At 53.8% G+C, this 26202-nt stretch overlaps 1 protein-coding gene across 1 annotated transcript; it reads left to right on the top strand.

Moving 5' to 3' along the window:
- Positions 1 to 272: 272 nt before the first annotated feature.
- On the top strand, positions 273 to 26202 carry Rasgef1a (RasGEF domain family member 1A). Its single transcript, XM_050148463.1, has 13 exons — positions 273 to 379; positions 17896 to 18099; positions 20470 to 20592; positions 20783 to 20920; positions 21695 to 21916; positions 22309 to 22383; positions 22746 to 22838; positions 23272 to 23374; positions 23453 to 23532; positions 24381 to 24572; positions 25415 to 25538; positions 25787 to 25859; positions 26029 to 26202. Exons 1-13 carry the CDS (start codon positions 362 to 364, stop codon positions 26051 to 26053), a joined length of 1470 nt encoding a protein of 489 aa, XP_050004420.1. The 5' UTR covers positions 273 to 361; the 3' UTR covers positions 26054 to 26202.

Consider the following 26202-nt stretch of genomic DNA (forward strand, 5'->3'; position numbering starts at 1 on the left):
TGCTGTAGCTCAGTATTGTCCAGTTTCCGGGGAGGAGAAGTGGGAAAGGCCAACGGGAGGAGACTGGGGCCCTCCCTGGACTTCACCAGCAGTACCCACCCAACACAGAGCCTCAACCCTTATGACCCTAACGCCACTCCCAAACCCAGCTCTGTGCTTCCTGCCAGTGGGCATACTTCACCGCGCCTTGCCCTTGTCCCTTGCTGGTCGTGTCCCAGCGCAGTTTGTCAGCCCCGCCCCGGCAGGGAGGTGGCTGGACCCACGGGAGGGAAGTCCCTGGGCAGGGGCGGCGCTGGCTCAGCCCGCGAGGGGAGTCGGCTTCTGCACTGCAAGCGGGTCGGTAGCAGGAGCAGCAGCCAGGATGTTTCTGGAGCCCCAGGTAGGGCTGTGGCAGTGTGGGACAGCGGGCCAGGCGTGCACCAGGGCAGTGTCTTGACCGCAGCAGGATCGCAAAGCTAAGGTTTCTGCGCTCCCCAGCTTGGGAAACCGGGAGCAGATCAGGAGGGGGCTGACCCAGGACAGTCAGGCAATTCTCCTGTCCCTACCAGGACACCTGCCCCAACCCCCACCACTTGGGCCTCGCCCAGGGTGCAGCTGCTGCCCCCCTAGCCTCTGCTGACTCCAGAGACTCCGGGTGCAAAGCGCCACCTGAAAACCTGAGAAGTTGGGGCCGATGAGGGTCAGGAGAAAGCGAAGGCTGCCGGGACGCGACAAACTTGTAAAGAGCAGTGGCGACCCTGGAATTTTCCCCATCCTTGGGCTCAGAACCATTGTTTACTCCATAAGCTTTTGGAGAGGGGACGGTGGATGATGGAGTGGTTGGTCGTGTGGGAGGTGTGTGCTTGTATGTGCGATGTGTGGGCGGGAGAGAGGACGTGTTTATAGATGAGAGGTTTAAATGAGAGCCGTTAAGAGGCAGGTGTGGGGGCAAGGCTGTGCCTGTGCCTTCTCAAATGCCATGTGTTTAAAGAGAAGGGTGTCCAAAGTCGGGAAGGCAAGATAATTACCCTAAAATTAGCTCTGAGCCTGAGCCGCTGTTACACCTTCACGACTGTTTCGCAGAAGCCTCTTTGGAGCCATGAGCAGTCGGATTCAGGGGCAGTGTGTTGTATGCCCCAGGGCTCCTTAACCTGGAGCGGACCTGGCCGGGTGCAGATCAGTGGGAGAGGAGCTCGGGAGCCAGCACTAATGGGTGAACTATGACAGACATCTAACGCGCATTTATTAAGCACCTGCTGTGTGCTGGCACTTTGGTTTTCAAGGAACTAAGCAGGCCACAGTCCTTATCCTCATGGGATGCCTCTGGGGTTCAGTAAGTCTGTGGTTCTCAACCTGTGGGTCACGATTGCTTAGGGGGCGAATGACCCTTTCACAGGGGTCGCAGATCAGAAATCCTGCATATCAGATATTTACATTACGATTCATAACAGTACCAACATCACAGTTATGAAGTATGGTTGGGGTCAGCACACTGTGAGGAACTGCATTAAAGGGTCGCAGCATCAGGAAGGTTGAGAACCACCGCTGTAAATAAAATGCAGGATATGTTACATGACTATAAGGACCAAAGGTGAACACGGAGAACCAGCACACGGCAGGAGAGCACCAGGAGGGAAGGCTCTGGTTATTTCGCAGGGGCAGAACAAGGCCCAGCGTCAGTGGCTCACAGCACAGGTGTTGGCTCCTCTGCTGGCATCCACCCTGGGTGGCTTCTGCTCTGCCCCGCACTCCTTGCTAAGGAAACAGGCTGATAAGGTCCTATGACAGCCAGCAGACAGGGCCTTGCGTTTGCATCTGAGTGCTCTAGCTCAGTGACACACATAATTCTCCTAACTACTAGGGGGTTACATGGCCCCACCCAGTCTCGCCAGGTGATGACAGCCTGTTTACCCAGGGATACTTGTGCCCAGAGAGCTGACTACCAGTGTGGGGTGGTGTTTGTGCCTTTGGCAGGGTGGCCAGGGGAGGCCACGGAAATGTTCTGTGTCTGTAAGGATCCCCCTGGAGAAGAGCAAGAAAGAGCTAAGTGGAAGGGAAGGGGACACCCAAGAAAGGCAGGGCAGGCCTGGGTGAGGAAGCCACTTGTGTGTGAGGTTAGGCTTTTGGGAGCACCACAGACCAGTATGACGCTAGGGTATGGCCCCAAAGTCGTGGAGGGATACCTATGTCTGGGGCCATTAGGGCATCGTTGGATGCTTCATGGGGGCTAAGGATGGAGCTGGCTGTGACAGGACCGCCCGGGAAATAAATCAGGGAGCTTAGACTCTCGTAACAGAGACAGCATAAGGTAAGAGAGGGGTGATTCAATGTTTTGATGCTACAACGGAGAGGACTAGCAGCTGATAGGACCATGGCATTAGGGGCCAGGCTGGGGTATAGGGATCGTTAGCCTCAGGGGAGACCGTAAACTCTGCAGTCCTGGAGGGTGTGCAGTCTAGAGTTTAAGGAAGCCTGAAGGGCTTGCTCCATCCCGGTGCCCTTCAGCTGTGCTTCCTGCCCCTATTCTGCTGACCCAAGTCACTGTGACCCTGTTCAAGCCTCTTGCGCCTGACCCCTGTTCAAGCCCTGTGGTTTGCTCCTGACCCCTGTGCCTCCCTGTCACCTAGCATTGACCCTTGTTCTGAGGAGATTTTGTGGCTTAGGGTATAAAGTCTGCTTCTGAAATGGGACGCTGAAGTCTGTCCCATTCGGTCACCGGCAGCATAGATTTAGAAGCAACTGATACTTGTTGGCTGAGTGGGGGAAGAAACAACACAAGGACTAGAAATGGTCTAGTCCTGTACCCCGCTTTTGTCTTCAGAGAAACTGAGGCCCGGAGGACCCACACTTGCCTAAGGTTATCCAGAACATCAAGAGTCAGAGCTGGCTCCTATTCCAGGGTTCTTCTGCTGTATCAGGGCTGTCTGCACCCTGAGACCTGTCTGAGGTCCCAATCAAGGGAACCAGAGCCAGGCATGTTTAAGGACCCTAGAAAACTCCAAGTGACCCTGGGGTGATGGGGAAAGCATGGAAATGTAGGGCTCAGGAAAGGACAGAAGTTGGGGCTTCTGGAGGCTCTTGGCCCGGTGGCCTCTTGGCTCTTGGTTAATGGGCTTCGGAAAAGAGCCCTGCCCCCCGCCCGATACAGCATGCCTTCTAGCTGGGCCAGAACCCGGCATTTCCCAAATGTGAGTATAACTGCTTGGAATACTGCTCCTGCCTGCATGGAGCCTGAGAGTGAGTCAGAGGAGCTCTCCGGTTGTGAAGCTCCAGGGAGTGGGGCTGCCTGTCAGGGGTCTCGTGGAGCCCTCTCAGCTTCCCTCTGCAAGGACAGTCACTGACTAATGAAATCAAGACAAACTGCACCGGCAGCCTTGGCAGCAGAGGAGCCCTGCGCCCTCCCTGGCTGCCCACTATATGCCAGAGGATGAGCCATCCTCACTCAGAGAAGACCAAAACCCAGCCAGGTGGGCTAGGTCTCTCTCTCTCTCTCTCTCTCTCTCTCTCTCTCTCTCTCTCTCTCTCTCTCTCTCTCTGTCCCTGTGCCCGGGGGTAGATGAATTGGTTAACAGTGCAGGCCTGCTGGAGACAGTGGGTCTCTGAGCCATGTCTGTGGAGCCTACAGAAACTGGAAGGTCTGGGGGAAGATGCACACAGTTAAAGAGACGCACACACTCATGTGTACACAGACACACAGATATAGTGATTACACACAGACACACAAGATACACAACACACACATGAGCAGAGATACACAGATGCATGGGTGCACATAGAGATACACACAGACACACAAACACAGTGATGTGCACACACACAGATACATAGACACACAGACACACAAACATAGTGATGCGCACACACACAGACACACACAGTGATGCGCACACACACAGATACATAGACACACAGACACACAAAGGGAGACACACAAAGACATATACACAGATAGAGATACACAGGCACAGATACACAGACACAGAGAGACACAGATATACACACATAGTTATGCAGAGAGAGAGAGACACAAATACACAGGCAAAGATACATAAGGAGAGACACACAGAAGTATGCAGACAGATAACAGACAGACATCTATAGACACGTAATACATAGGGATACACAGGCAAAGAGGAAGATACACATACATATATAATACATAGATAAACAGAGAAATACACACAAAGACACAGAAATATACAAATGGGAATATACAGACACGGAGATATATGAACAAACACACAGAGATACACAGACGTGGAGATACACAGACTCACAGATAAGGATATGTGAAATACACACATCCACAGATATACAAAGAGATGCACACGGATACAGACAGGGACACAGGGATAGACATGCAGACTCAGACAAGGACACATGGACACATACATATTCACAGATATGCAGAGAGATACACTAGTGGTATGCAGACAGATACAGAGAGACATACAACCACAGAGACACATATACAGACACAGGTGCACACAGGGATAAACACAGATGCATATACGAACATGGTTACACGCAAACTGCAGCACAGAGTCCTGCCGTACATACCACCGTCTCCCTGCTGCTAGGAGGGCACCCCGAACCTGTCCTACTGTGGGGGGGAAGCCTGCACTCAGGGGAACTGGGTGGGCACACCCTTTATTTTTAATGAATATATACTAGATAACTGATCACCAAACTTGTTACATTTTTATTTTGTTTTTGTTTTTTTAAGACAGGGTTTCTATATGGAGCTCTGGCTGTCCTGGAACTGGTACTGTACACCAGGCTGGCCTCAAACTCAGATCCAGCTGCCTCTGCCTCCCAAGTGCTGGAATTAGAGGTGTGCACCACCACCGCTGGACTTTGTTTTGAATAAATTCTTAACTTGGCTTCCTAAAGCAAGGAAATGAATAGTATGTATTCATAAGAAAGAACCGCTTCTCCATTTCTAGTGTACCATCTAATTTTTATTGTGTTTCTCAAAAGCCACGAAACAACATTTCCTTGTGGCAGTGAGTTATTCTTGATCTGCCTTCTCCGTACTGAGGACTATGGTATTTCCCTAAGTCTGCCATTGGCCCTGTAGTATATATACAGCTGCTGTCACCCCCCATTCCTGCACTCATTGGCGGTGGCCTCCCTGAGAACAGATGTTCAGTTTCATCATGGCTTTCCTATAGCTAGCAGAGCCATCGACTGTCTTTCCTCCTGAGCGAATTAAGGTGTTGACCTACATTCCTGGAATAAATTCCGCCGGGTCAGACTCTACTGTCTTTTAAGATGTTACTGAGTTCATTTTATCGATTTGCGTTGTTTCTTGGTGTATTTTCCACCATGTTTATAGGCGCTCCACACTACCATTCTACAGATGTTAGTCACATCTGGAGGACTTGGCTTATGTTACCTTCATAGGATGAACACACACCTTTTTGTGTGATTGTGTAGCTGAAGTAGTTAATTTCTTATTTAGCCTCCTTTCCTTCCTTCCTTCTTCTTCTTCCTCTTCCCTCCCTCCCTCCCTCCCTCCCTCCCTCCCTCCCTCCCTCCCTCTGTCCCTCTTTCTTCCTTCCTCCGGTCATTCCTTCTTCCCTCCCTCCCTTCCTTCCTTCCCCCAAAAGATCTATCTATTTAGTTCTGGATGTTCTAGACTTAGCATGTAGACCAGGCTGGCCTTGAACTCACAGAGATCTGTCTGCCTCTGCCTCTAGAGTGCTGGGTTTAAAGGCGTGCGCCACCATGTCTGGCTCCGAGTAATTTAACTATCATACATCTTCTCTTCAAAGGCCTGAAATAATTCATTTTAGGAACTCCCAGCCAGGACCTGGCTTTGTTTCCTCCTGAGGTTCAGCTGACTGTCGACGTACTAATGTGTACTGTGGCTATTGGTCTGTCCAAATTCTAAACAATGCTAGTCTCTTTTGTTTATTCGTATTTTCTAGAAAGGTTCAAAGGCTTTTGGGTCATGTACAGTTGCCAGGTGGAGTTTGTAGGAAGTGCCTTCTCCCTTCTTTCGCTCCCTCCATATTCCTTTCCTTTGATTCATTAGCATTTTCAGGGTGTAGACAGCCTCTCTCTCCCTGTCCAGAGGCTTGGATATGTTAGGCAAGTACTGGCCACTGAGCTGAATTTCCTCCCCTGTCCCAGGAAAGTTTGTTTGTTGTTTTTGTGACTTGAGTCTCTCTGGGTGGCCCAGGCTGACCCGGAACTCATGACCCTCCTGCTTCAGCTCACCCTTAAGTGTTGGAATTATAGGTGTGGACCAACGTGCCCATTGCAAAATTTACCTCTTTGGTTGTATTCCAAAGAGTTAGCTCTTGGATTTAAGAAGTTCTACTCCCTTCAATTAAATCTATTTCTTCACCTTCCCTCGGTTTCCTTTGCCGTAACTATGTTTTATTTAGACTTTCTGTGAGGGCTGCCCAACCTGCTATGGCCTCCCGGGATCTGACCACTCATTTGGCTTCCACCTCAGGCTGCCCCACATCCCATGAATTCCTTCCTGCTGGCCAGGTGAGGGGTGTCTGATGATGGCGGTCACACTCACAGGTCTTAGACACCCTATGAGCTGTAAGTTCTGGGTTGATGGCTTATCCCTTTGGACATTTGTGCTTTTTCCTGGAAAATAGGATGCAGTGTCATAAGCTGCCCCAGGGAAGGACAGAGGTGGCTGTGCCCTTGGCCCCAGACGAGCCCTCAGGGCCTGGACACACAGGAGTGCTGCCTCCTTTGCACGCAGTTTGGCTTCCAGGTCTTGGGCTTCTAGAGCCAGACTGGACGAGGCGATTAGGTCATGTGTTCTGGACATGTCTCAGAGTCTGCAGCCACGGGACAAGGCTCCGCAGAGAGGTGGGTGCTTCTCCAGCAACCATCCCACTCACGGACACACAGAACGCTCCCTGTTCCCAAGCCATATGGGTCTCAGGGATGTGTCTCTGGACATCTGCCAAGATGAAAATGCAAGGGAGTGAAATGATTTGTTTTTAAACACAAAGGAAAAAAAATCTTTCCTCGGTCTAATTATGTGTCGTTTAGAGTTTAAAGGACCCCCTGTTCCTTTTCTATATCCAGCCTTCACAGGCCACCATAGAGGGTGACTGACAGCTCCCAGAAGCACCTGCGCTACCCATCCCACCATCCATCCTTCTTTTATTCCCCCCCCCCCCCGCCATGCCATGATCCCTGTGCAGGGCTGTGGCCTGGGCTAAGCTGTTTGTAGTGTGCACGGGCATTCTCCTGTTGGATCCGGGCAAGAGTCCTGGACACCACACTAGGCTCTGGCCAGCTGCAGGGCACGCTATTCCGACATTCTTCAGGGGATGTTTAAGAAAGAGAACCCCATAAGGATGTCTTTCCTCATCATTTTGTCCCCCCTCTTCCATAGCCCCCTGGGAAAACTCCTAGAGAGCAAACACCCAGTTAAGATACCCTGTTTGCCTGCTGTCTGGGTCTGTGGCCAGTTTGGCTCTAGAAGTCCAAGACCTGGAAGCCAAACTGCATGCAAGGGAGGCAGTCAAGTCCCGCAGATTCAGCTGAAGAGGGGATGAGGTCACAGGCCGAGAGCTGTGACCGCTCAAGCCCTGAGTCAGTGGGAGGCAGGCTTGCCACACTGGGCCTGCTGGGAAAAGCCAGGGATTCTCTGAAATCCCACCTGCTCCCACCCCACGCCTCTCAAACCTCAATAATAGGGTAGTTATTTGCCGACAATGCCATTCTGTCCCCCGAGCAGCCACCAGCAGAAGCCGATAGACAAAGAGAGCAAGCGGGGGAGTGGAAAGGGAGGCGAAGTCTCCGACATAGCAGAATCTGTGGCTAGGAGTGTGGAGATGGCAAGATTCCTCTCGTTTAATTCATAGTAAATACGGTAATAGAGAGGATTTCAGAAGGGAAAACGGACCGCGTGCCCGTAACAAAGCTTTAATTATCAGTGTTGTGCTCAGGCCCTGCCTTTGTGGAGAAGGCACCAGAGGAGGTGCTGCGGCTGGCACTCTGGTTCCCATGGCAGCCGCCTCCTTGTGGAAGCCAAGCCTGCTACCCTACGCCAGGCCCTGGCCTGTTCTAAGAGCGCATGAACGCAAATGTGGCCCTTCTTCATTTCTGTGTTCATGCGTGAGGCAAACGTGTCATGGCACACACGCGGAGGTCAGACACCAGCAAGAGCCGGTTCTCCGTTACCTCTGTGTGGGTCCCGGGGATCAAAGTCAGGTCTTTGGGCTTGACACAGTGCCTTTACCCGCTGAGCCCTCTCGCCAGCCCCAGTGCCACTTTTCTTTATGGCATTATGAATGCGACTTCTTGAAGCTTGGCTTACATGGAAACTCTGTCCGTTGCTGTCTGGTTCTCTCATGTTCACTGGACTTGGGAACCCCACAACCCAGTCACTGGACTGAGGGCCACCTTTGCTCTCTCCAAAACTTCCTTGTTATGGAGCTCGTAAGGGGTCAGAGCGAGGCGGTGACAGCCCGAGGGGCCTATGAGCAGAGAAGGAAGTATATATTTCCCGTCCCTCATACGAACAGGAGCCAAGAGCTCACTGTAGGCCACAGCCACTCTGAGCCTCCATGCTCGGGACACAGTACGTAAAAGATCAAGGGATCCACCTGTCAGGAATTGGAGGCACCCTCTGTGTTCTCCATCTGCCCCATAGACCAACTGACTGCCTTACAAGCAGGGTTTTAAGAGGGGCCCAGGGGTGTGGCTGGGAGAGGTGAGTGCCAGCTCTGAGTCTGTGTAGTGCAGCGGCCATGTCTGTATCCTGCTCAGGTCAAAGCAGCCAGGTGCTACCCTAGCCCCACAGCGTCACTCCGCTCTCACATGTCACGGGGGCAGTGCTGTCTCCGGGCAGAATGACGTGTTTGCTCTCTCCTAACCAGCTCAGGCCAAGACTGTACTTTTAGCTAGACCTTGCCTGTCTGCTGTGTGTGACTTCAGCAGATAGGATCAATATGAGCCCAAGGGAGGGACTGGGAAGAGGGTTCCGCTCAGCGGTTAAGGACTCCCAATGACGCTTGCAGAGGATCCTGGCTCGGTTCTCAGCACCCGCATGATGGTTCACAGCTGCCTATAGCTCCAGTTCCAGGGGCTCCAGGTTCTTCTTCTGACCTCCGTGAGCGCACAGGTGGTGCAGAAGCATACATGCAGGCAAGACACACACAGGCATAAACAGTCAAGGAAGAAATCAATCAGGAAACAAGGGAGCTTAAGGGAGGCATTTTGGCTCAAGGTTATGGACCCTGACCTGGGACTGGAGCTTGAAGAGGGAAGACAGTCTCCAGGGGAAACTGAGGCAGGGAGTCTGTTGGGCTGGGTAGAGCCTGAGGTGAAGACTCTCAGGCAGCCGTGTCTTACCTGTAGCTTGTATAACCCCGGGAGACGGAGTCTTGTGTTCTTCTCTCAGGACTTGGGCTAGGCTCCCAAGTGTCAGCCGCCCCAAGTGGTGATGGAAACTTCAGCCAGTGAGAAATGTGGACCTGCATATCAGAGGGCAGGGGAACTGAGGAGAAAGTTGTTAGCACAGGCTAGCAGGGGTAGCCTGTGCCCTCCATGGATGCCTTGCTTTCCCTCAGCAGATTCCCCAAGTCCTTCCTTGCACACATGGGGCTCCCATTGCCAGTCAGATTCCCACGGCCTCTCAGTGCAAGTGGTACCTCAACCTGTGATGGAGCAACCTATCTGTGGCCAGTGCCTCCTTTTCCTAAATCTTCTGGTCTGTGAACCCAGTCAGGGAATGGCAGATGACAAAGAGGGGCCAGTGAAGTGATGAGGAGATCCCTTCTCTGCACTGGCCTGAGGGAACTCTGGCTGGAGAGGAGGTGTGAGGCTCTGGCTTTTTTTTTTTTTTTTTTTTTTTTTTTTTTTTTTTTTTTTTTTTTTTTTGAGACAGAGCCCCGCAGTGTGAGGCTAATTTATGCCTCCTCTTGGCAGGAAGAAACCAACCTGAAAGATAGGTAGAAGGTGGGGAAGGGTGTGTACATTTTGGGGGCTTGCTGTCCTTAGTGAGTGCCCAGGAATTTCCCAACCAGGAGATGACTGACTCTTGAGCCCCTCCCTTCAAGGCTGAGTGGCAGAGCCTGCAGGGGAGGTGAGCTGCGCCCCTTGTCTCACCTGACACAGCAAGCCTTCTTCTACTCCTGCATTCCCAGCACCCGGCTCAGTTTCCTAGTTATAATTTAGAGCCACTGTATTCTAGAGAGTGGTGGCCCTGCCAGCAACCTGACGGCAACCTTCTGGGAGATGTGACAGCGATCCAAAGCCTCTGATGCAAATTCTCTGGCCCACCAAAGTCTTACAGAAAGGTTTGTGCTGGCACCAGGAAGCTGGCTTTGTATGCGGTGAGCACCCAAACAAGCATCTCATTAGTGAGCAAGGAGGAAAGGCTCTGGCACCTCACTCCCTGCCCCAGCTCAGTGCAAATGATTTCTGGGAAGAGCAATTAGGAACCATCTTGTGGGGTCACGGGCAGAGCTGGGCTCATGTCCCCCCCTACCTTAGACTATGCAGTCAGCATAGCTCTGACTGTGGTCTCTGAATCTGCCCTTTTGGCTTTGTGCCCTTGAGGGTAGGAGCACAGGGCTGGGCCCAGCACCATCCTGGAGCACCCCTGCCCAGCCGGCAGAGGAGAGACAGGCAGGATGTGTAATTGTCAGTTGCTAATTGTGATGTCCTGCAGCTTGCTGAGCTAAAAATAGTCTCCGTTTTTGTTGAGTAGGTTAAAAAATAGAAGCCTGGTTCTGCTCAGAAAGCAGACCCCGTCCCCAAACTGGCAGAGACAGGGAGCCGGCTGGTGCCTCCCCTACACCTTCTGACAGAACCCTGGGTACTTATGCAAAATGTACCCTCGGGGCCATTTTTGTCCTGGTTTCTTGGAAGTCCTGGTCTCTTTGTTCAGGGCCCACGGACAACCCTTTGGGAACCACCCCCAGCCCCTAAAACCATGTGCAGAGTGCTGTGGGATTATACCTTTGTCCACTTGTCCATCTGGGCAGAGGGTCAGCCTTCGTCCTGGCCTTCACGCTGTTGAGGGGAGCTTGTTCCTGCTAGGACACTTAGAGGGGATGTTGGAGGACTGTGGGGGAGGCAGGCCTGGGCTCACCTGCACTTCACTGCCAACCTGAGCAATTGGATGCAGTGGGGACCAGGACCTGGTGTCTTCATCCGAGAAAGCAGCGTTCTGTATTCTCGCACTTACGTGAGTCAAGTTACTTTGATGCCTAGCTCATGGCTCCCTTTCATTTCTAATAGCAGACGTTCAAAGCTTAACAGGGTTAGTTGAAAGCTACTTTTACATTTCTTAGAACTTTCTAGAACCACGGACTCTAGCATCTGGGAAGGGTCCTGGAATTCTGTACTTGGCGATCCTGCTCCAGACAGTTCTTTCCTTCAGGATTGTAAAGGGAAGGTCTGACTCTTGCTTCCCAGCTGTGCAAGAGACCGTCCCCTCCTAGGGCTATTGTCTTGTTCTCTGATGGGAAGGGTCACTGACTGTGTCTAAGGTCAGCCTGATAGCCAGTTGGCCCTCTGGGGCTACCGTCCAAAGTTCTCCCCTTAGAGTCTCTGGGATGGAGAGTCCCACTGTCTAGTCACTTTGGGTCAGGTGTACTGGGGAGACAAATGCTGCTGACCCCGGCCTCTTCTCTGGGTAGGAGCCCACCAGAGAGAACTGGTGCTCGGAGCAGACATCTGAGGGTCCAGATCTGGCCATTGAAATAGCCTGCACTGTCGCCCTTGGGCTCCTGAGGGATAAGGCTCCTGCTCCAGCTGATCATCTGGAGCCTTGCTCTGCCCTTCCCTCCTCCCTTCCTTGCGGCATCACATTAGAGGTTGACAGGATGAAGATGTGTTTCCTGAGAATATGCCCAAAGCATGGGTCCAGTCGCAGGTTGGGGTGCAGGCTCCAGGACAGGAGACGCAATCAGCTTGCTTATGGGTAGTGCAGGGACTTGACCCTGCTCCGCATCAGCATCTGTCCCGTACCTGGGTCCCACTAGGCTGATGGTTGGCAGCAAGGGGCTGAGTCTTTAATGAGACCCCTGGGAGACCAAGCCACACCCTAGCTTCCTCACTCCACCTGGGCACCCTCAGTTCAGGAAGCAGGAAAAGCATATAGGAGTGGGAAAGGACAGAGCAATGGTCCGGGCCTGGGCGCAGGAGCGGACATGAAGATGCTGCACGGCATGCAGAGTGCCACAGGGCAACACCACTCATCTGCATGACCTCTCCACTGCAGCAGCTCTCTCAGTCCCAGGACTCCCGCATGGGGGCAGAGTCTCCTAGCCCACCTAGAGCTCCTAAGTGGAGGGCAGTATTCTCCAAGCACGGCCTCTCTGCTGTGCATGTCACGTGACCTGTTGCTTCAGGCTCCTGCTGCCATGCCTTCTCTGCCGTGAGGGTCTGTGCGCGCCCTCTGTGAGTCAAACCCTTTCTCACTTCAGTTGCATTCGTCTGTCGTTTTATCAGAGCGACAGGAAAGGCGGCCAGGACACCACAGCGGCCAGAGCCAGCTGTTCATGCTACCTGGTGCAGCCAGGACATCGCAGCGGCCAGAGCCGGCTGTCTATGTTATCTGCTGTCGCTGTTGTGCTGTGCTGGGGCCGAACTCCAACACGTGCCTGCTGGAGGCATCTCTGCATCCGGGGCCATTATCATTTTCTGTTCTGCAGCCCGCCTGGCTCCCATCTCTATATGTTTGTTCTGAGCGTGAAGCCATCCTCCACGCACCCCTTACTACGTTTCCTACAGTCAGGGGTCCATGGTGCAGTCTGCAGTTGTGGTCCTGGGGCTTACGAAGATGGAATGACTGCTCCTATCAGCTGGAGGGGAGCTGGCTCTTGGCTAAGTGTGGGGCTCCTCACCCCTCCCTCCTGACACTTTGGAGCTGTCACCGCGAGCATGTTCTGGATGTTGGAGGGGCACAGAAGCGAAACAATGACTGCTCTCCTCTGGGTCCCGGGTCCCCGGGGATTGAAACTGGAGTGAAAGTCTGTGTGTGAGCACTTTGTTGTGTGGTCCCAGGGGAAGAGCAGACAGAGTGTGTAGAGAGGGGAGTGTGTTTGCATACCACATGGTGTCTTCGGCAGAGCTGTGAGTGTTTGACTAGCTAGAGTGAGGGGCTGGAATTGTCTTCCTGGTCTATGTCCTTGAAATGTGCACACAAGGTGTAGAAGGTGCTATCTGTTGCAGCCCCAGACTCTGCTGTGTGCATCCAGAATGGGTCTGCTTGTGTCACGACTCAGCAAGTGCTTTGGTGTGTGTTGATGGCTCTGCAGCCCAAGGTCAGAGGCCATGCCCTGACTTGGGGACCACCAGTACACCGTTTGGCTCAGAGAAGCCTGGAAGCTTTACCCCAGGTGTGGAGTCAGGTACTATTCTTGACTCACCATCCCAAGCTGTCTCCCATGTGCTGGCCTTGGACCTGCAGTCACAGGAGAGGACTTAGGAAACAAGGCATGGATGGTCATAGGTGGGAGCACCCCAAGGAAATGCGTGCCATCTGTGCTGGTCCCGGGAGGGACAGCAAGAGTGAGTCTGAGTCTGGCAGCAGGGCCCAGGAACCACTTCGTAATCAGAAAAAGAATGCTCAATGGAAACCGTGGCTGAGCCTCGAGGGAGGGAAGGGCTGTGGTGAGGTACGGTGGCAGGGGAGCCTAGGCATGGTCTGTTTGACTGTCTCACCTCTGGCCACCTGGCCAGCCGGAAACTCATCCATTTTGAACTCATCCATTTTGGTGGCAGCAAAGGGCTTCTCGGCCTCCCCTCTGCCAGGAAGCCCTTCATGCCCGCTCCACCCTGAAGGTCTCATGGATATAGTCTGTTCCCTCAACCTCAGTTCCTTTCAGGCTAGGAGAACTCCTCCGTGGTGGCTCCAGAGAGCCCAGTAAACGCAGGCACGGAAAGAGTTTCTCTCCCCTCTGGGCAGGAGAGATCCTTCCAGTAGATTAGCAGCCTGGATCCCAGGACCTGCCCTCACACAACCTGGCTTGACGTGGGAATCAAGAAGCTTTCAAGGGCTGTCTGCCTCGAGACAGTGAGTCACTTGCTCTGTCTGGCTGTGAGACGCTCGCTCTACTGAGCTGATTAGGTCTGTAATTAGGAGGTGCTTCTTCTCTTGCTGAACGGAGGAGAAGGGCTGAGGAATGGTGAAGCCAGCCTTGGCATAGCCTTTCCCCATGCACATAGGGACTGGAGTGTGACCTGGGCTAGGGGCAGAGGCGGAGGTGGGCCTCAGAAGCCAGCCCAGTACAGGTCTATCCTAGACTCCCTCTGGCTGGGTGTAGCTAGGAGCCTTGCAGGGAACTTACTGATGCTCTTTCGTACCTAGAAACCCTCAGGAAATGCCTGAGCCAAGTTTGCCCCCAGATGGTGTGAGAACTGAGCAAGGTGGCTTTAAAGAGTCCCTGTGTGCTGTGTGCTAGTGAACGCCACAGTGGCAGGGCCCTTGCTTAGCTGACCCAGGGCACTGGAGGCTGCCGTGTGCAGGGGGTAGATTCCCTGGCCTTCTGTTTACCCACGCAAGAGTCACCCCTGTGTCTTGATCAGAGACAGATTCAGGTCTGGAACAAGATCTTGCCTTTTTACAAGACCAGGTGCTCTTGCTGCGGCGGAGGACCCCGTTAGATGTTCCGGAGAATCCGCGCAGGGTGGGCTCACTGTGTCACGGGTGCGCATGTGGCCTGCAAGTGGCATCAATCGATGGCCTGTCATGCAGGCACCCTATAAGGGGCTCTTTGGCTTCCTATCAGACCTCAGAAGTCTGCTTGCTCTGCCCAGAGACTCCCAGAGGCGGAGGATCCCAGCGCAGGCCTGTCTCCTCCTGCATTTACTGCTAGCTGTCTCTGCATTCTGACCTCCTTCACTTGTCTGTGGGACCTGCGGCCGTGACTTGGCCTCTGTGCGAGCTGTCAGGAAAGAGTGGTAGGACAGTACAGAATGAATGAGATGACTTGATGCCACCACTTCCAGTCATTTACAAAGCTTTGTCTTAGCTTTCGCCATGTGTTCCCTCCAGGCGGTTCCTGCAGACTTCAGATTCCCAAGGTGCGGTATCTCAGCCTTTTAGGAACCATGGCTGCCTCCAGGGAATTCTACCGGCTTCTCAGACTTCTCTCTTTAAAGGCAGCAGATCTCACTGTCCCCTCTGTAACTGCAGAATCACAGCATATGGAGACCCAGGCAGCCCCCGCCCGGCTCTGGTTCTCCCAGCAGGCTTAATATCATAGCCTTGCCATGGGGGCTCTACAGGGTCCTTGTGGTTAGCGGGAAGGTAGAGCTTATGCCCTCATCCCTGCCCTCAATAATACCTCTTGTCCAGAGTTCCCATTGCTCTGTAGAGGAAAGCTCCAGTGGTGTGGGGTATGGAGGTGCTATTGGCCACGGCTACCACCTGCTAGTCACCTTCTGATCGTGTAGAACTGTGTGAACTTGGGGTTCACCCAGACCTCTGTGAGACCCTGAGGCCTGCAGGATGCTGCAGGTGATCAGAGCCCACCAGTGTAGGTTGTACAGATGGCCACTGAGGACCATGCTGGGCCTGGAGAAGGACACAAAAGCCCACGTGCAGACTCCCCTGGCCTCATGGGTCGGCTGGAGAAGGCAGCCAGGCCTCCTGGAGATGCAGCCCTCCGCCCGCACCTTATTTCTTGGGGTTTCTTTATTTGCACGCTACCTCAGTTGGTCTCAGTTTTGTGACTTGACCACAGACTTGACCCAGGGATCCCTGGCAAACTCGCTGGGACACACTATCAAACTTGCCGCCATGTGTCTGATACAGCAGAGCCAGGCTGGGCCTGAAAGTGATTTGCACCTAACAGGTGTGAGGTGCCCCAGCCGTGGGGCTACTGATTGCCTGAACTTTAAAGGGTGCATTCTGGTATGGGATCCTACTCCGTTGTCCTGGGACTTTGCTTGAGTTCCTGCACTTGTGTGTGGCAAAATGCTTTTTTTTTTTCTTCAAGAATTCCAAGGAAACCTTAGGTTTTCCTGTCAGGTAAGCTGGCCTCACTGCCTACTTCTTATTGCCTCTTGGGAGAGGTCATTGCTGTACAGTGGTGTGTGTATGTGTGTGTGTGTGTGTAGGGGTGTGTGTGATTGTGTATGATTGTGTGAGTGTAGTTGTGTGTGATTATGTGGGTGTGGAGGGGTGTGTATGTGATTGTGTCTGAGTGTGTGTGTGTGTGTGTGTGTGTGTGTGGTAGCTCTCTGTAAAGTCAATGACTTAATGGAAGTCAAGTAGCCATGGTTATTATCTGTTTTGCACAGTGGAGAAACTGAGGCAAGTGTGACTCTGCCGTGTATGCATTTACACTGCTGGCACCAAGCCCTGTATTTGGGCTCACAGAGCCAGGGGAAGTGCGGGGTCTTTCTCACCGCTTTCTGAACCCCAGATCAAGGGAGGAATTTGGGCCTGTGAGGTGGGTGCTGTGCTGGCGCGGAGCCACGCCTCCAAACCCTTCAGGTGCTGCCTGTGGTTTTCACTGTGGCTGGATGGCCAGCGCCCTGTGTCCACCTGCAACCCAGGGATGAGAGGAGAGACAAGCATTGTGGATAGCACCCTCTAGCGGACATGGTGAGGATATGCCCTCAGGATCAGGCTTCAGAAGCACCTCCCAGGCAAATCCTGCACTGTCCGGGTCCCCAGTTTGCTGGTGTGTCTAATACTTGTCTGTTGCTATGTTAAGACACCATGACCAAGGCAACTTATAGAAGAAAGTTTATTTGGGGCTTACAGTTTCAGAGGGTGAGCCCATGACCATCATAGCGGGGAGCATGGCAGCAGGCAGACATGGTGCTGGGGCAGAAACTGAGAGTTCGCATCTGGAGACTCAACGGCAAGGCAAAGAAAGCTCACTGGGAATGGTGTGGGCTTTTGAAACCTCAAAGCCCCCTCCCAGTGATACACTGCCTCTAACAAGGTCATGCCTCCTAATTCTCCCCAAACCGTTCCCCTAAATGGGGTTCAAGTATTCAAACTCACGAGACTTTGGGGTCATTTTCATTCAGCTGGCTACTCTGGGCAGCAGGGAGACCCAAGTCCAGGGGGCTTTTGATTTGCCACTGCCTTAGCAGAGACTTAGCTGCTTATGAGGTAGGGATCTTGTAAGGCAGGCCATCCACAGTAAACAATCCTACCAGGATGCTGCCCTGCCTGCCTTAGCATCCAATCTCACATGTCAAGAAACAAGTTACAGATGTTCCCCAGACCCTGTCTGCTCCCCTCTGTCATGCTGCTAAGAGGCTCAGGCTTAGTGGTTCTTCACCGTACCCAAGGTCAGTTCTGCTCCCCTCCGCTCTGCTGCTACTTGACTAGACAAGCCCTCAGCGTGTTCCAGCAAAATCAGACTATCAACTTCCAAAGGCCTCTCTTGTCGTATCCATTAGTGCCTCTGCTCAGAGCAGACTCTGAGCAGCAGCAGCAAACAATACACCGGCCCTACAGCTTGCATTGATTAATCCAGTTCTCAGACCACTATCCCTACTGATCCATTAAACTCCACATGCATCAGCCTCAGGAAGTTGGCGTCTGCTGCCCTGAAGGATGCTCCTTGGTTATCCTCAGGAGCTGCATAGCTAATCGCCATATTCATCCAAACCACATCCATCGTTCACACTTCCTCACTCGGGCTGTCTTGACCACAGACTCCCTGGACTTGCCCTAGAGTTTATTCTCCTCCTGGATATGGTCCTCGGAGGCCCATGAGTAGGAGGCAGAGAACTTACACTGAGTCAGGGTCCCCGGAGTAAGATCTGGTGTGCACGGAGTGGGTGTTAGAGAAATTCTCATCAGATCTGCAGTGCCTGGGGGACCACCGAGCTGCCCAGCAGCCTCTCCTTCGGGCTTCTCGTCACCTTTCTGTGCACCCAGACTAGACAGATGTGTGTAGGCTGCAGGCCACCTAGGACAGAGCTCACACCCTTGTTCTTCTTCCCTAGGAAGCTATGCCCCAGACATCTGTGGTCTTCTCCAGCATCCTTGGGCCCAACTGTAACAGACAGGTGCAGCCCGGCATGGGGGAGAGAGGAGGTGGGGCCAGCAACGGCTCCAGGGACCTCATTTTCCAAGATGGACGCCTCACTTCTGGATCCTTGGAGGCCCTGATGGAGCACCTGGTCCCAACAGTGGACTATTACCCTGATGTGAGTGCTTCGAGGAAGGCTGCTTCCGGGAGGAGAGGGAGGCCCAGGCGGGGCTGTAGAGTTGGGCGGAGCAGCAGGGCCAGTGCTGCCTCCTGGGTCTTCATCACCTACTCTGCAGTGAAAGTGTTGTCTAGCAGAAGCTGCAGTGACTCCCCTGCTGCCCCCAAGCAGGGGAAAATAAGGGAGGACGTGTAGGAAACAAAGACATACAAAGGGCCTGCCCCTGGAGGAAGAGAGTTTGAAGGGTAAGGCCAGCATGGGGGTCCTGTCACCTGGTGGCCCAGACTACTTCCTGAAGCCCATCTTGAACCGAAGCACCAGTGCTGCAGGGGAAGAGCCACCTTTCTCTGAGGCGTGTGAACACCAGAGCCCTTTCCCTGCTCATCAGTATTTCAAAACCGTCTTCCTCACCATTTTGAGGTGACATCGGGCATTCTGGGAACAGAGGAGACAGTATCTCACCATGTTTGGCTTTCCTTCCTCCTCTGATGGATGACATCTCTTAGCAAGAGTGGCTCTGCAGGCTTGTCCCATCTGAGCAGGCCCTGTTCATTCCTTGCAGCCCCTGTCCATCTGAGCATCCCCTGTCCGTTCGAGCATCCCCTGTCTGTCTGAGCATCCCCTGTCTGTCTGAGCATCCCCTGTCTGTCTGAGCATCCCCTGTCTGTCTGAGCATCCCCTGTCCATTTGAGCAGCCCCTGTCCATCTGTCCAAGGGCAGACATGCAGGCTCCTGGTGGTCAGATTCAGGGTAGGAGGAACAGCTACTCTCTTGCTGCCTCTTTTTTTTTTTTTCCTGTTTTTGGTCTTTTGAGATGGGGTCTCATTATGTGCATCTGGTTGTCCTGAAACTCCCTCTGTAGACCAGGCTGGCCTCAGACTCACAGAGATCCACCTGCCTCTGCCTCTCAAGTACTGGGATTAAAGGCGTGTGCCTCCATGCCCAGCTATCTTTTTTTTTAAATTTTTATGTGTATGGATATTTTACCTGTGTTTATGTGTGTAACTCCTGGTACTGGAGTTAGAGATAGTCACAAACTTCCAGGTTGGTGCTGGGAATTGAACCCTCTGGAAGAGTAGCCGGTGCTCCTGACTGCTGAGCCACAGCTCCAGTCCCTCTAGCTGCCTCTGAAGTGCAGTGCTTGGGCCATCTTGGCTTCTCCACCTGCAAGGCCATCCCTGTTCTCCCTGGGCTCTGTGACGACAAACCTTCCCAGTCCTCCATCTGTCTTGTAAGCCCTGTCGGAGACTAGTTAGGGCTGACGATGGTGTTGGTGACACAGAAATGGCTGCCGAGAGACTGGGACAGAGCCGAGAGGAACAACCCTAGGTCCTGGAGAAACCAGGGCAGGGCCATAGTCCCTCAACACTGACTATGATACGGAGCCATGGTCTTGTGCCAAAGCAAGGAAAGATTCCCATATGGGCCATCACAGAGGATCTCAGCATGCTGTCAGCCAGTTCTCAGGACACTGCCCTGGGATGCCACCCCTCCCAGGTTCCCAGGAAGTGGGTAGCCAGTCAGGAAGTAGAGAGGGGAGTCCCACTGTTCTCCAGAGTTCCTGATCTTCCCTCCCAGAGTACATGCTAAGCACATGCATGCCATGAACACACACCAGATTTCCACTCCTTGGAGATGGCTAGGAGCTTTTCCTTACATGTTTGAGTCATCTACTTGTCAGGTGGACCCTGAGGGTCTCACCTGTTGGTTAGGGTCCTGGGAACTCATGCTGTACAGCCCGGGACAGGTCACAGCAGGTTTACAGGGTCAGAGGAATACCCAGTGTCCCAGGGAGCTCCCCCTAGGAGCCTTGCTTGCTCCTATGGCATGAACATGGCCTGCTTCTGTCTGTGTGCACTTCCTACTGACTTAGCCCAGCTGGCCTCAGGCTAAAGCAGGTAAATTCCTGTCCTATTGGTGTGGAGTTGGGGCCTAGAGATCTACAGCAGCCAAACAGGGTAGACCGAAGTCCAAGTGGGGTCGAGTCCCACAGAGGATCCCAACCTGCAGTACCATCTGCCCACAGGCAGGAGCCTGTGAAGATCCTGTAGCAACTGACCCACGAGAGACACAAGGCGCGAGAGAGAACCATTGGCCCCGGGCTGTGTCACCTAAGCCTTTCAGTCTGGCTTGGACCAGGCCCGGAGGACCCCCATGATGGGGTGGGACCCCTATCATGGTGGAAGAATTCCAGCAGAATGGTGTCTCCTAGGTGTGCAGACATAACAGTAGAAGAAACAGGGTCGTGTAAGATAAAGGAAACCATATAAGCAAAGGCCCAGGGTGATGGCCTGGGAGAAGGCAGGCCAGGTCCAGCTGGGCGCCCCTGTGGCAGCAGACTGACCGTCATTCACCCCCTCCTTCCTTCAGAGGACATACATCTTCACGTTTCTCCTGAGTTCTCGCGTCTTCATGCCCCCTCACGATCTTCTGGCCCGAGTAGGACAGATCTGCCTGGAGCAGAGGCAGCAGCTGGAGGCTGGGCCTGAGAAGGTAAGCCACAGAGGGGACGGTGGCCCTTCGTCTCCTAGCGAATAGAGAAAGTAGTCAGGGTACGGGGCAGCCTGGGGGCCCAGCACAGGGCCTGGGGAGGGACATGGCCCTAAGGCAGAAGGTAGTGTGTACCATTGCCTTCTTATGTTCCCTCTGACTTGGGAGTTTTACACATTCCCCCACTGTCCAGGCCAAGCTGAAGTCCTTCTCTACCAAGATTGTGCAGCTGTTGAAGGAGTGGACAGAGGCCTTCCCTTACGACTTCCAGGATGAAAAGGCCATGGCTGAACTGAAGGCCATTGCACACCGGGTCACTCAGTGCGATGAGGTGAGGTCCCCCCTTGGTCCTTTGCCAGGCTTCTTGGGTATTTTTGGTGGCGGGAGCAGTTTCAGCAGGAATATCCGCATATGCGGTCCCTTTCCCTGTGACCTGTAAGAGGGTGGAACCCACAGACAACAGCTTAGCAGGCCAGCCATGGGCTGGGTGGACCAGCATTACCACAGCAGTTACTGCCTCCATCCTGGTCTCAGCATCCTCGTGCCTGGGTGGGGTCTCTGGGTAGCTCTAGGAACCTGTCTGCTCTTCCTGGCTCCCAGACGTGTCTTGGCCTTGGTAGAAACAGAGCTGAGGAGCTGTATGGCCTCTCCTTAAGATGGAGAACCCCATGCTTGATAGCTCCTGTTTGCTGGGTAGGGAAGCCTGGGGAGAGACTCCTGAGAGGTTAGGGAGTCTAGGACACCACAGCTAGGGACAAAACCCTTCCTGCTGCCTTCTGGGTTCCTCCTGCTATGGGAAGCAGGGAGCAACAGCTGTGCTGACAACCTCTGGGAAAGTTGCCTTCTGCCCCTCCCCTAGCAGGATGGCCCACCAAATCCCTGAGTCCAGGGAGCTGCTCTGTGGCCCACGTTGCCATCCAGGGCCCTAATGTATCTGCAGGTTTTGATAGGAGGGTGGGAACTGAAGGCCAGACACAGCCCTAGAAGGGAGATGGTTCTCTGTGGTGGTGGTGGTGGTGGTGGCCATGTTGCCAATCCACTCCAGCACCTTGATGAAGCCCTGACCCCACCCTGACCCCACCCCGACCCCACCCTGACCCCACAGGAGAACGGCACAGTGAAGAAAGCCATTGCCCAAATGATACAAAGTTTGCTGCTGTCCCTGGCTGCCCGAAGCCAGCTCCAGGAGCTTCGAGAGAAGCTCCGGTCACCGGTGGTGGACAAAGGGCCTATCCTTAAGGCCAAGCCACCGGCCGCCCAGAAGGACATCCTGGGTGTGTGCGGTGACCCCCTGGTGCTGGCCCAGCAGCTGACTCACATCGAACTGGTGAGTACCGTTGCATGCTCTGTACGGTACAGGGCCGGGCTGGGCCACACTTGGCATTGCTTCGCCACTGCGTGCTGCAAGGATACCTCCCTGCTGCTCCGCCTGGGCTGCGCTAGGGAAGCGAGCATGCCCGCTCTCGCCACTACTGCCACAGGCTAGTTGTGTCTCCACTAGAGCAATGGGTATTTCCGTATCTGGTGTTGGGTCTGTAAGAGTGTGGCCTCCTTGTGTGAGTGGAAGGGGGGACGGTAACACGGGCCCTTGGTGGCCCCAGGATACAGGAGCAGCCTGGGAAGAGCTAGTTTCTGCCCTGGATGGGCTCTTTGTGCTCCCGCAATCTTTGTCCTGCTCCCTGGAAGCTCTGAGCCTCTCCTCCTTGTCTCCTGCTGCAGGAGAGGGTCAATAGCATCCGCCCCGAGGACCTCATGCAGATCATCAGCCACATGGACTCCTTGGACAACCACAGGGTGAGCGGGCACGCTCTGGCAGCCACGGCTGCGAGTTGGCCTAGCTGAGCCTGGCACTTGCGCCCTTCCCTCGCCCCACAGGTTGGGTGCAGGTCCTACTTAGTGTGTGGTTTGAACTTTGGTGTACTGGGCCATGCCCCCCAGTAGGTGTGGCTGTGGTCTTCCCGCAATTTATCATGGGAGTTAGTGATGACTCTACAGAGCGGTGTGTCCTTGGACTGATGGGTTAGCCTGTCCAACAGCTAAGGAGCAGGCAGGCATGGTCCACATCACACGTTGGTCCTGGGACCTGGCCAGCCACAGTGACTGGCTTGTCCAAGCAAGGTCCCCAGGGCTCCCTGTGACATGCTTTGTCCCTCTAGTGCCGAGGAGACATGACTAAGACCTACAGTCTAGAGGCCTATGACAACTGGTTCAACTGCTTGAGCATGCTGGTGGCTACCGAGGTGTGCCGGGTAAGTTCCTACCATAGCAGGTCTGGGTAAGATGGCCTCTCTCACCATCTCGGCAAGGCTGACTGGCTCCTACCCTCACAGCCTCAAGTAAATGCACATGGTGGCCACTTCCAGGACTCAGCCTGCCCCTGCCAGCAGAATCACACACAATAATGATTCTTTCGCACGACTTTTGTTTTTACTGACCCCATCCCTGGAGTGCTCTTCCTGAACCCAGAACTACTAAGCCAATTATAGTGAGTTCCGTGGTCCTTGGCCTTTGAGGGAGATGGCTTCATTCCTTTTGTGGACGAGGATGAAGCAGTGTTAGGATGTAGATCTAGTTCCCTGAAGATGCGACCTCAGGTCTCCGGCAGCTAAGTCCGATGCCCTCCCTGCACTTTTGCCCAGTGGTCCCTTGGTGGCTCCATGCCGAGGCAGACTCTGTTTCCAGGTAGTAAAGAAGAAACACCGGACCCGCATGCTGGAGTTCTTCATTGATGTAGCCCGAGAATGCTTCAACATCGGGAACTTCAACTCCATGATGGCCATCATATGTGAGTATCCAGGTCCAGGCGGGCTTGCTTGTGCCACCTGCCTCTCCATGCCCTGACCTCTGCTCATTGTCCCTTCAGCTGGCATGAACCTCAGTCCAGTGGCACGGCTGAAGAAGACATGGTCCAAAGTCAAGACGGCCAAGTTTGACGTCTTGGAGGTACTGGCGTCTGTCCCCTCCCTCATCTCGGGTTGTCCAGAGGGTCCTCAGCAGCAGAGGGTGGCATCCTTCCTGGCACTCACACACATGGGACTATCGGTGTTAGTGGTGGGCGCTTGAGCATCCCTTTGGCCTTGGTGCTTTGGTGGAATCAACACCTAAAGTGAGCCCTGAGGTGTGATCATAAGAGCTTGAACCAGGTGACACTGGCCACTGAGTAGTCAGCATCTCCTGACCCTGGGCCATCTGGGTCCCCGGAGGCTGGCGGACAAGTCTTCTGAAGTTCCACATAGATGTCTTTGATCACAGACTACTTTGTGTTTGGAAAGCCCAGTCCTTGTGCCTTGTGGAGCAGTGAGGTCTAAGGGGTGTTCCTTTGTGTACTGGAGCAAAGGAAGACTTTAAAGCAGTGGTTCTCAGCTTTCCTGGTGCCGCGACCCTTTAATACAGTTCTGAGCTCATGGTGTGGTGACCCCAAACATAACATTATTTCCATTGCTATTTCATAACTGTAGTTTTGCTATTGTTATGAATTATATTGTAAATATCTTTGTTTTCTGATAACCTTCTGTGACCGCATGAAAGGGTCATTGGACCCCCTAAAGGGGTCATGACCCACAGGTTGAGAAACACTGCTTTAAGGGAAGGAACATGGAAGGAGCTGGGCAGGCAGGGCTGTGGCCCTCCTGTGTCCAAGGCCTGCAGGCTCAGGGGCTGCTCGTGGCCTTTCCTTCTCATGTTGACGGCTGGGCCCCTGGGACCATGCCTTCTCCACTTGTCATCTCAGACTCCCCAGAGGGGCATCCTGCACCTGTGTGAGGGACTCACTGTCTTCCCTGTGCCCGCAGCATCATATGGACCCCTCCAGCAACTTCTGCAACTACCGTACAGCCCTGCAGGGGGCAACACAGAGGTCCCAGACAGCCAACAGCAGTCGGGAGAAGATTGTCATACCTGTGTTCAACCTCTTTGTGAAGGACATCTACTTTCTGCACAAAATCCACACCAATCACCTGCCCAATGGGCATATTAACTTCAAAGTGAGCCCAGCCCCTTGAGGTCCCAACATGGGTAGGGCAGGCAGAGCCTTCCTGTGCTACCACAGCTACCGGGCAGTTGCTCTGTAGTAGGGGCTGGTGTCCAGGCCTTGCCCGAGGTCTAGAAGGTCCTTCAGGGCTGGATGCGCCAGGTGGGTCAGGGCTGCTCTTCAGCCTTAAGGTGTGAGGTGCAGCTCCTGTCTTTCTGGGGGGAACGGCAGATCATGGAGCTTGTTGCCAAGGGCCTGTATTTATCCAGGATCCTGGGACCAGTGCTGTCTCTGCTAAGGAGGTAGAGGAGGAGCCATCCCTAGGGACTTGGGGGTGAAGAGGGATTTAGGTAAGAAGGGACTTGAGCAAAATTCCAGAGAAAGTGAGAGACCAGCTTGGTGGGCTGAGGGTGCCTGGCCAAGGTGGGGAGCAGAACCTGGGGAAGTGTAAGGTGCATTCAGTAAGGGGTTGTTGGGTCCCGTGCATTTACCATTGCCACGGTAAAGAGAAAGGTGCTTGTCCTGCTGGTGCCTCTGTGCCGGGCCTTCCTCAGGTTGGAGTCACAGAGGGAGCCTTCTGGATCCCCATGCAGGAGAGGCATAGGCTCTGCTGCAGCCTGATGGCTTCTGCAGGGGGCAAGGCAGAGTGTCCTCAGGGATTTTCGCCACCTCTGATGCTGTACAAGCTGCCCTGGTGTCAGCCAGGCCGGCACTGGCACTGGCATCTTCCTCCTGCTGGGACTAATAGCAAGAGCAGTAGGCAGATATGGGAGCCATTTCTCTGGCTCTGCGAGCTGACTTTATGTTTATCCAGGTGACATATAGAACATCCTGTTGGTGGTTTTGTTTTTTCAGAAATTTTGGGAAATTTCCAGACAGATCCATGAGTTCATGACATGGACACAGGTAGAGTGTCCCTTTGAGAAGGACAAGAAGATTCAGAGTTACCTGCTCACAGCACCCATCTACAGCGAGGAAGGTAAGGGTATCTCTTTGACAGCAGACCCGTCTTCCCAGGTGCGCAGCAAACCCATCTCCCCAGGTGCGCAGCAATTGTTCTCATGCCCAAGCAGGCCCCTTGATCTCCTATGGTGGCCCTAGGAGGCAGTCAGGGCCCAGGTAGAGTTCCCAGCCCTCTTGTCCTGGGCCTCACTGTGACCCTGGAAGGTCACCTCTTTATAGCCTGCCCCTGGGGATGTTGGCTCACAGGGGCTCTCCATCCCTCAGCTCTCTTCATCGCCTCCTTTGAAAGCGAAGGTCCGGAGAACCACGTGGAGAAGGACAGCTGGAAGGCGCTCAGGTAGGACTTGCCAGGTACATCCGGGCCTGGGGGGGGGGGAGAGGGTAGGTGTGGCAAGAACAAAGCTGGCCTTCCCATGGGACGGTTTGGTGGGATGCTGAAGACGAGATGTGGCCCTGCCCTCTGTCTGCTCAGGGAGCCTGATGCAGCCCCTTCTGTCCATCTGCAGGACCACCCTCCTTAACAGAGCCTGAGGATGCAGCGTGCAGATGCCGGATGAACCATAACAAGTGAACCGAGTTCAAATGGTGACAGATATGGGATGAGAGAGGAGGAGACCTCACTGGTTGGGGTCCGTTTTGTATATAACTTTTATGAAAAAGAAAATGGTAATTATTCCATG

Source organism: Alexandromys fortis, unplaced genomic scaffold (assembly GCF_014885135.2).
Source record: "Alexandromys fortis isolate MF-2015 unplaced genomic scaffold, M_Fortis_MF-2015_v1.1 scaffold_59, whole genome shotgun sequence".
In the NCBI taxonomy this organism is placed as follows: domain Eukaryota; kingdom Metazoa; phylum Chordata; class Mammalia; order Rodentia; family Cricetidae; genus Alexandromys; species Alexandromys fortis.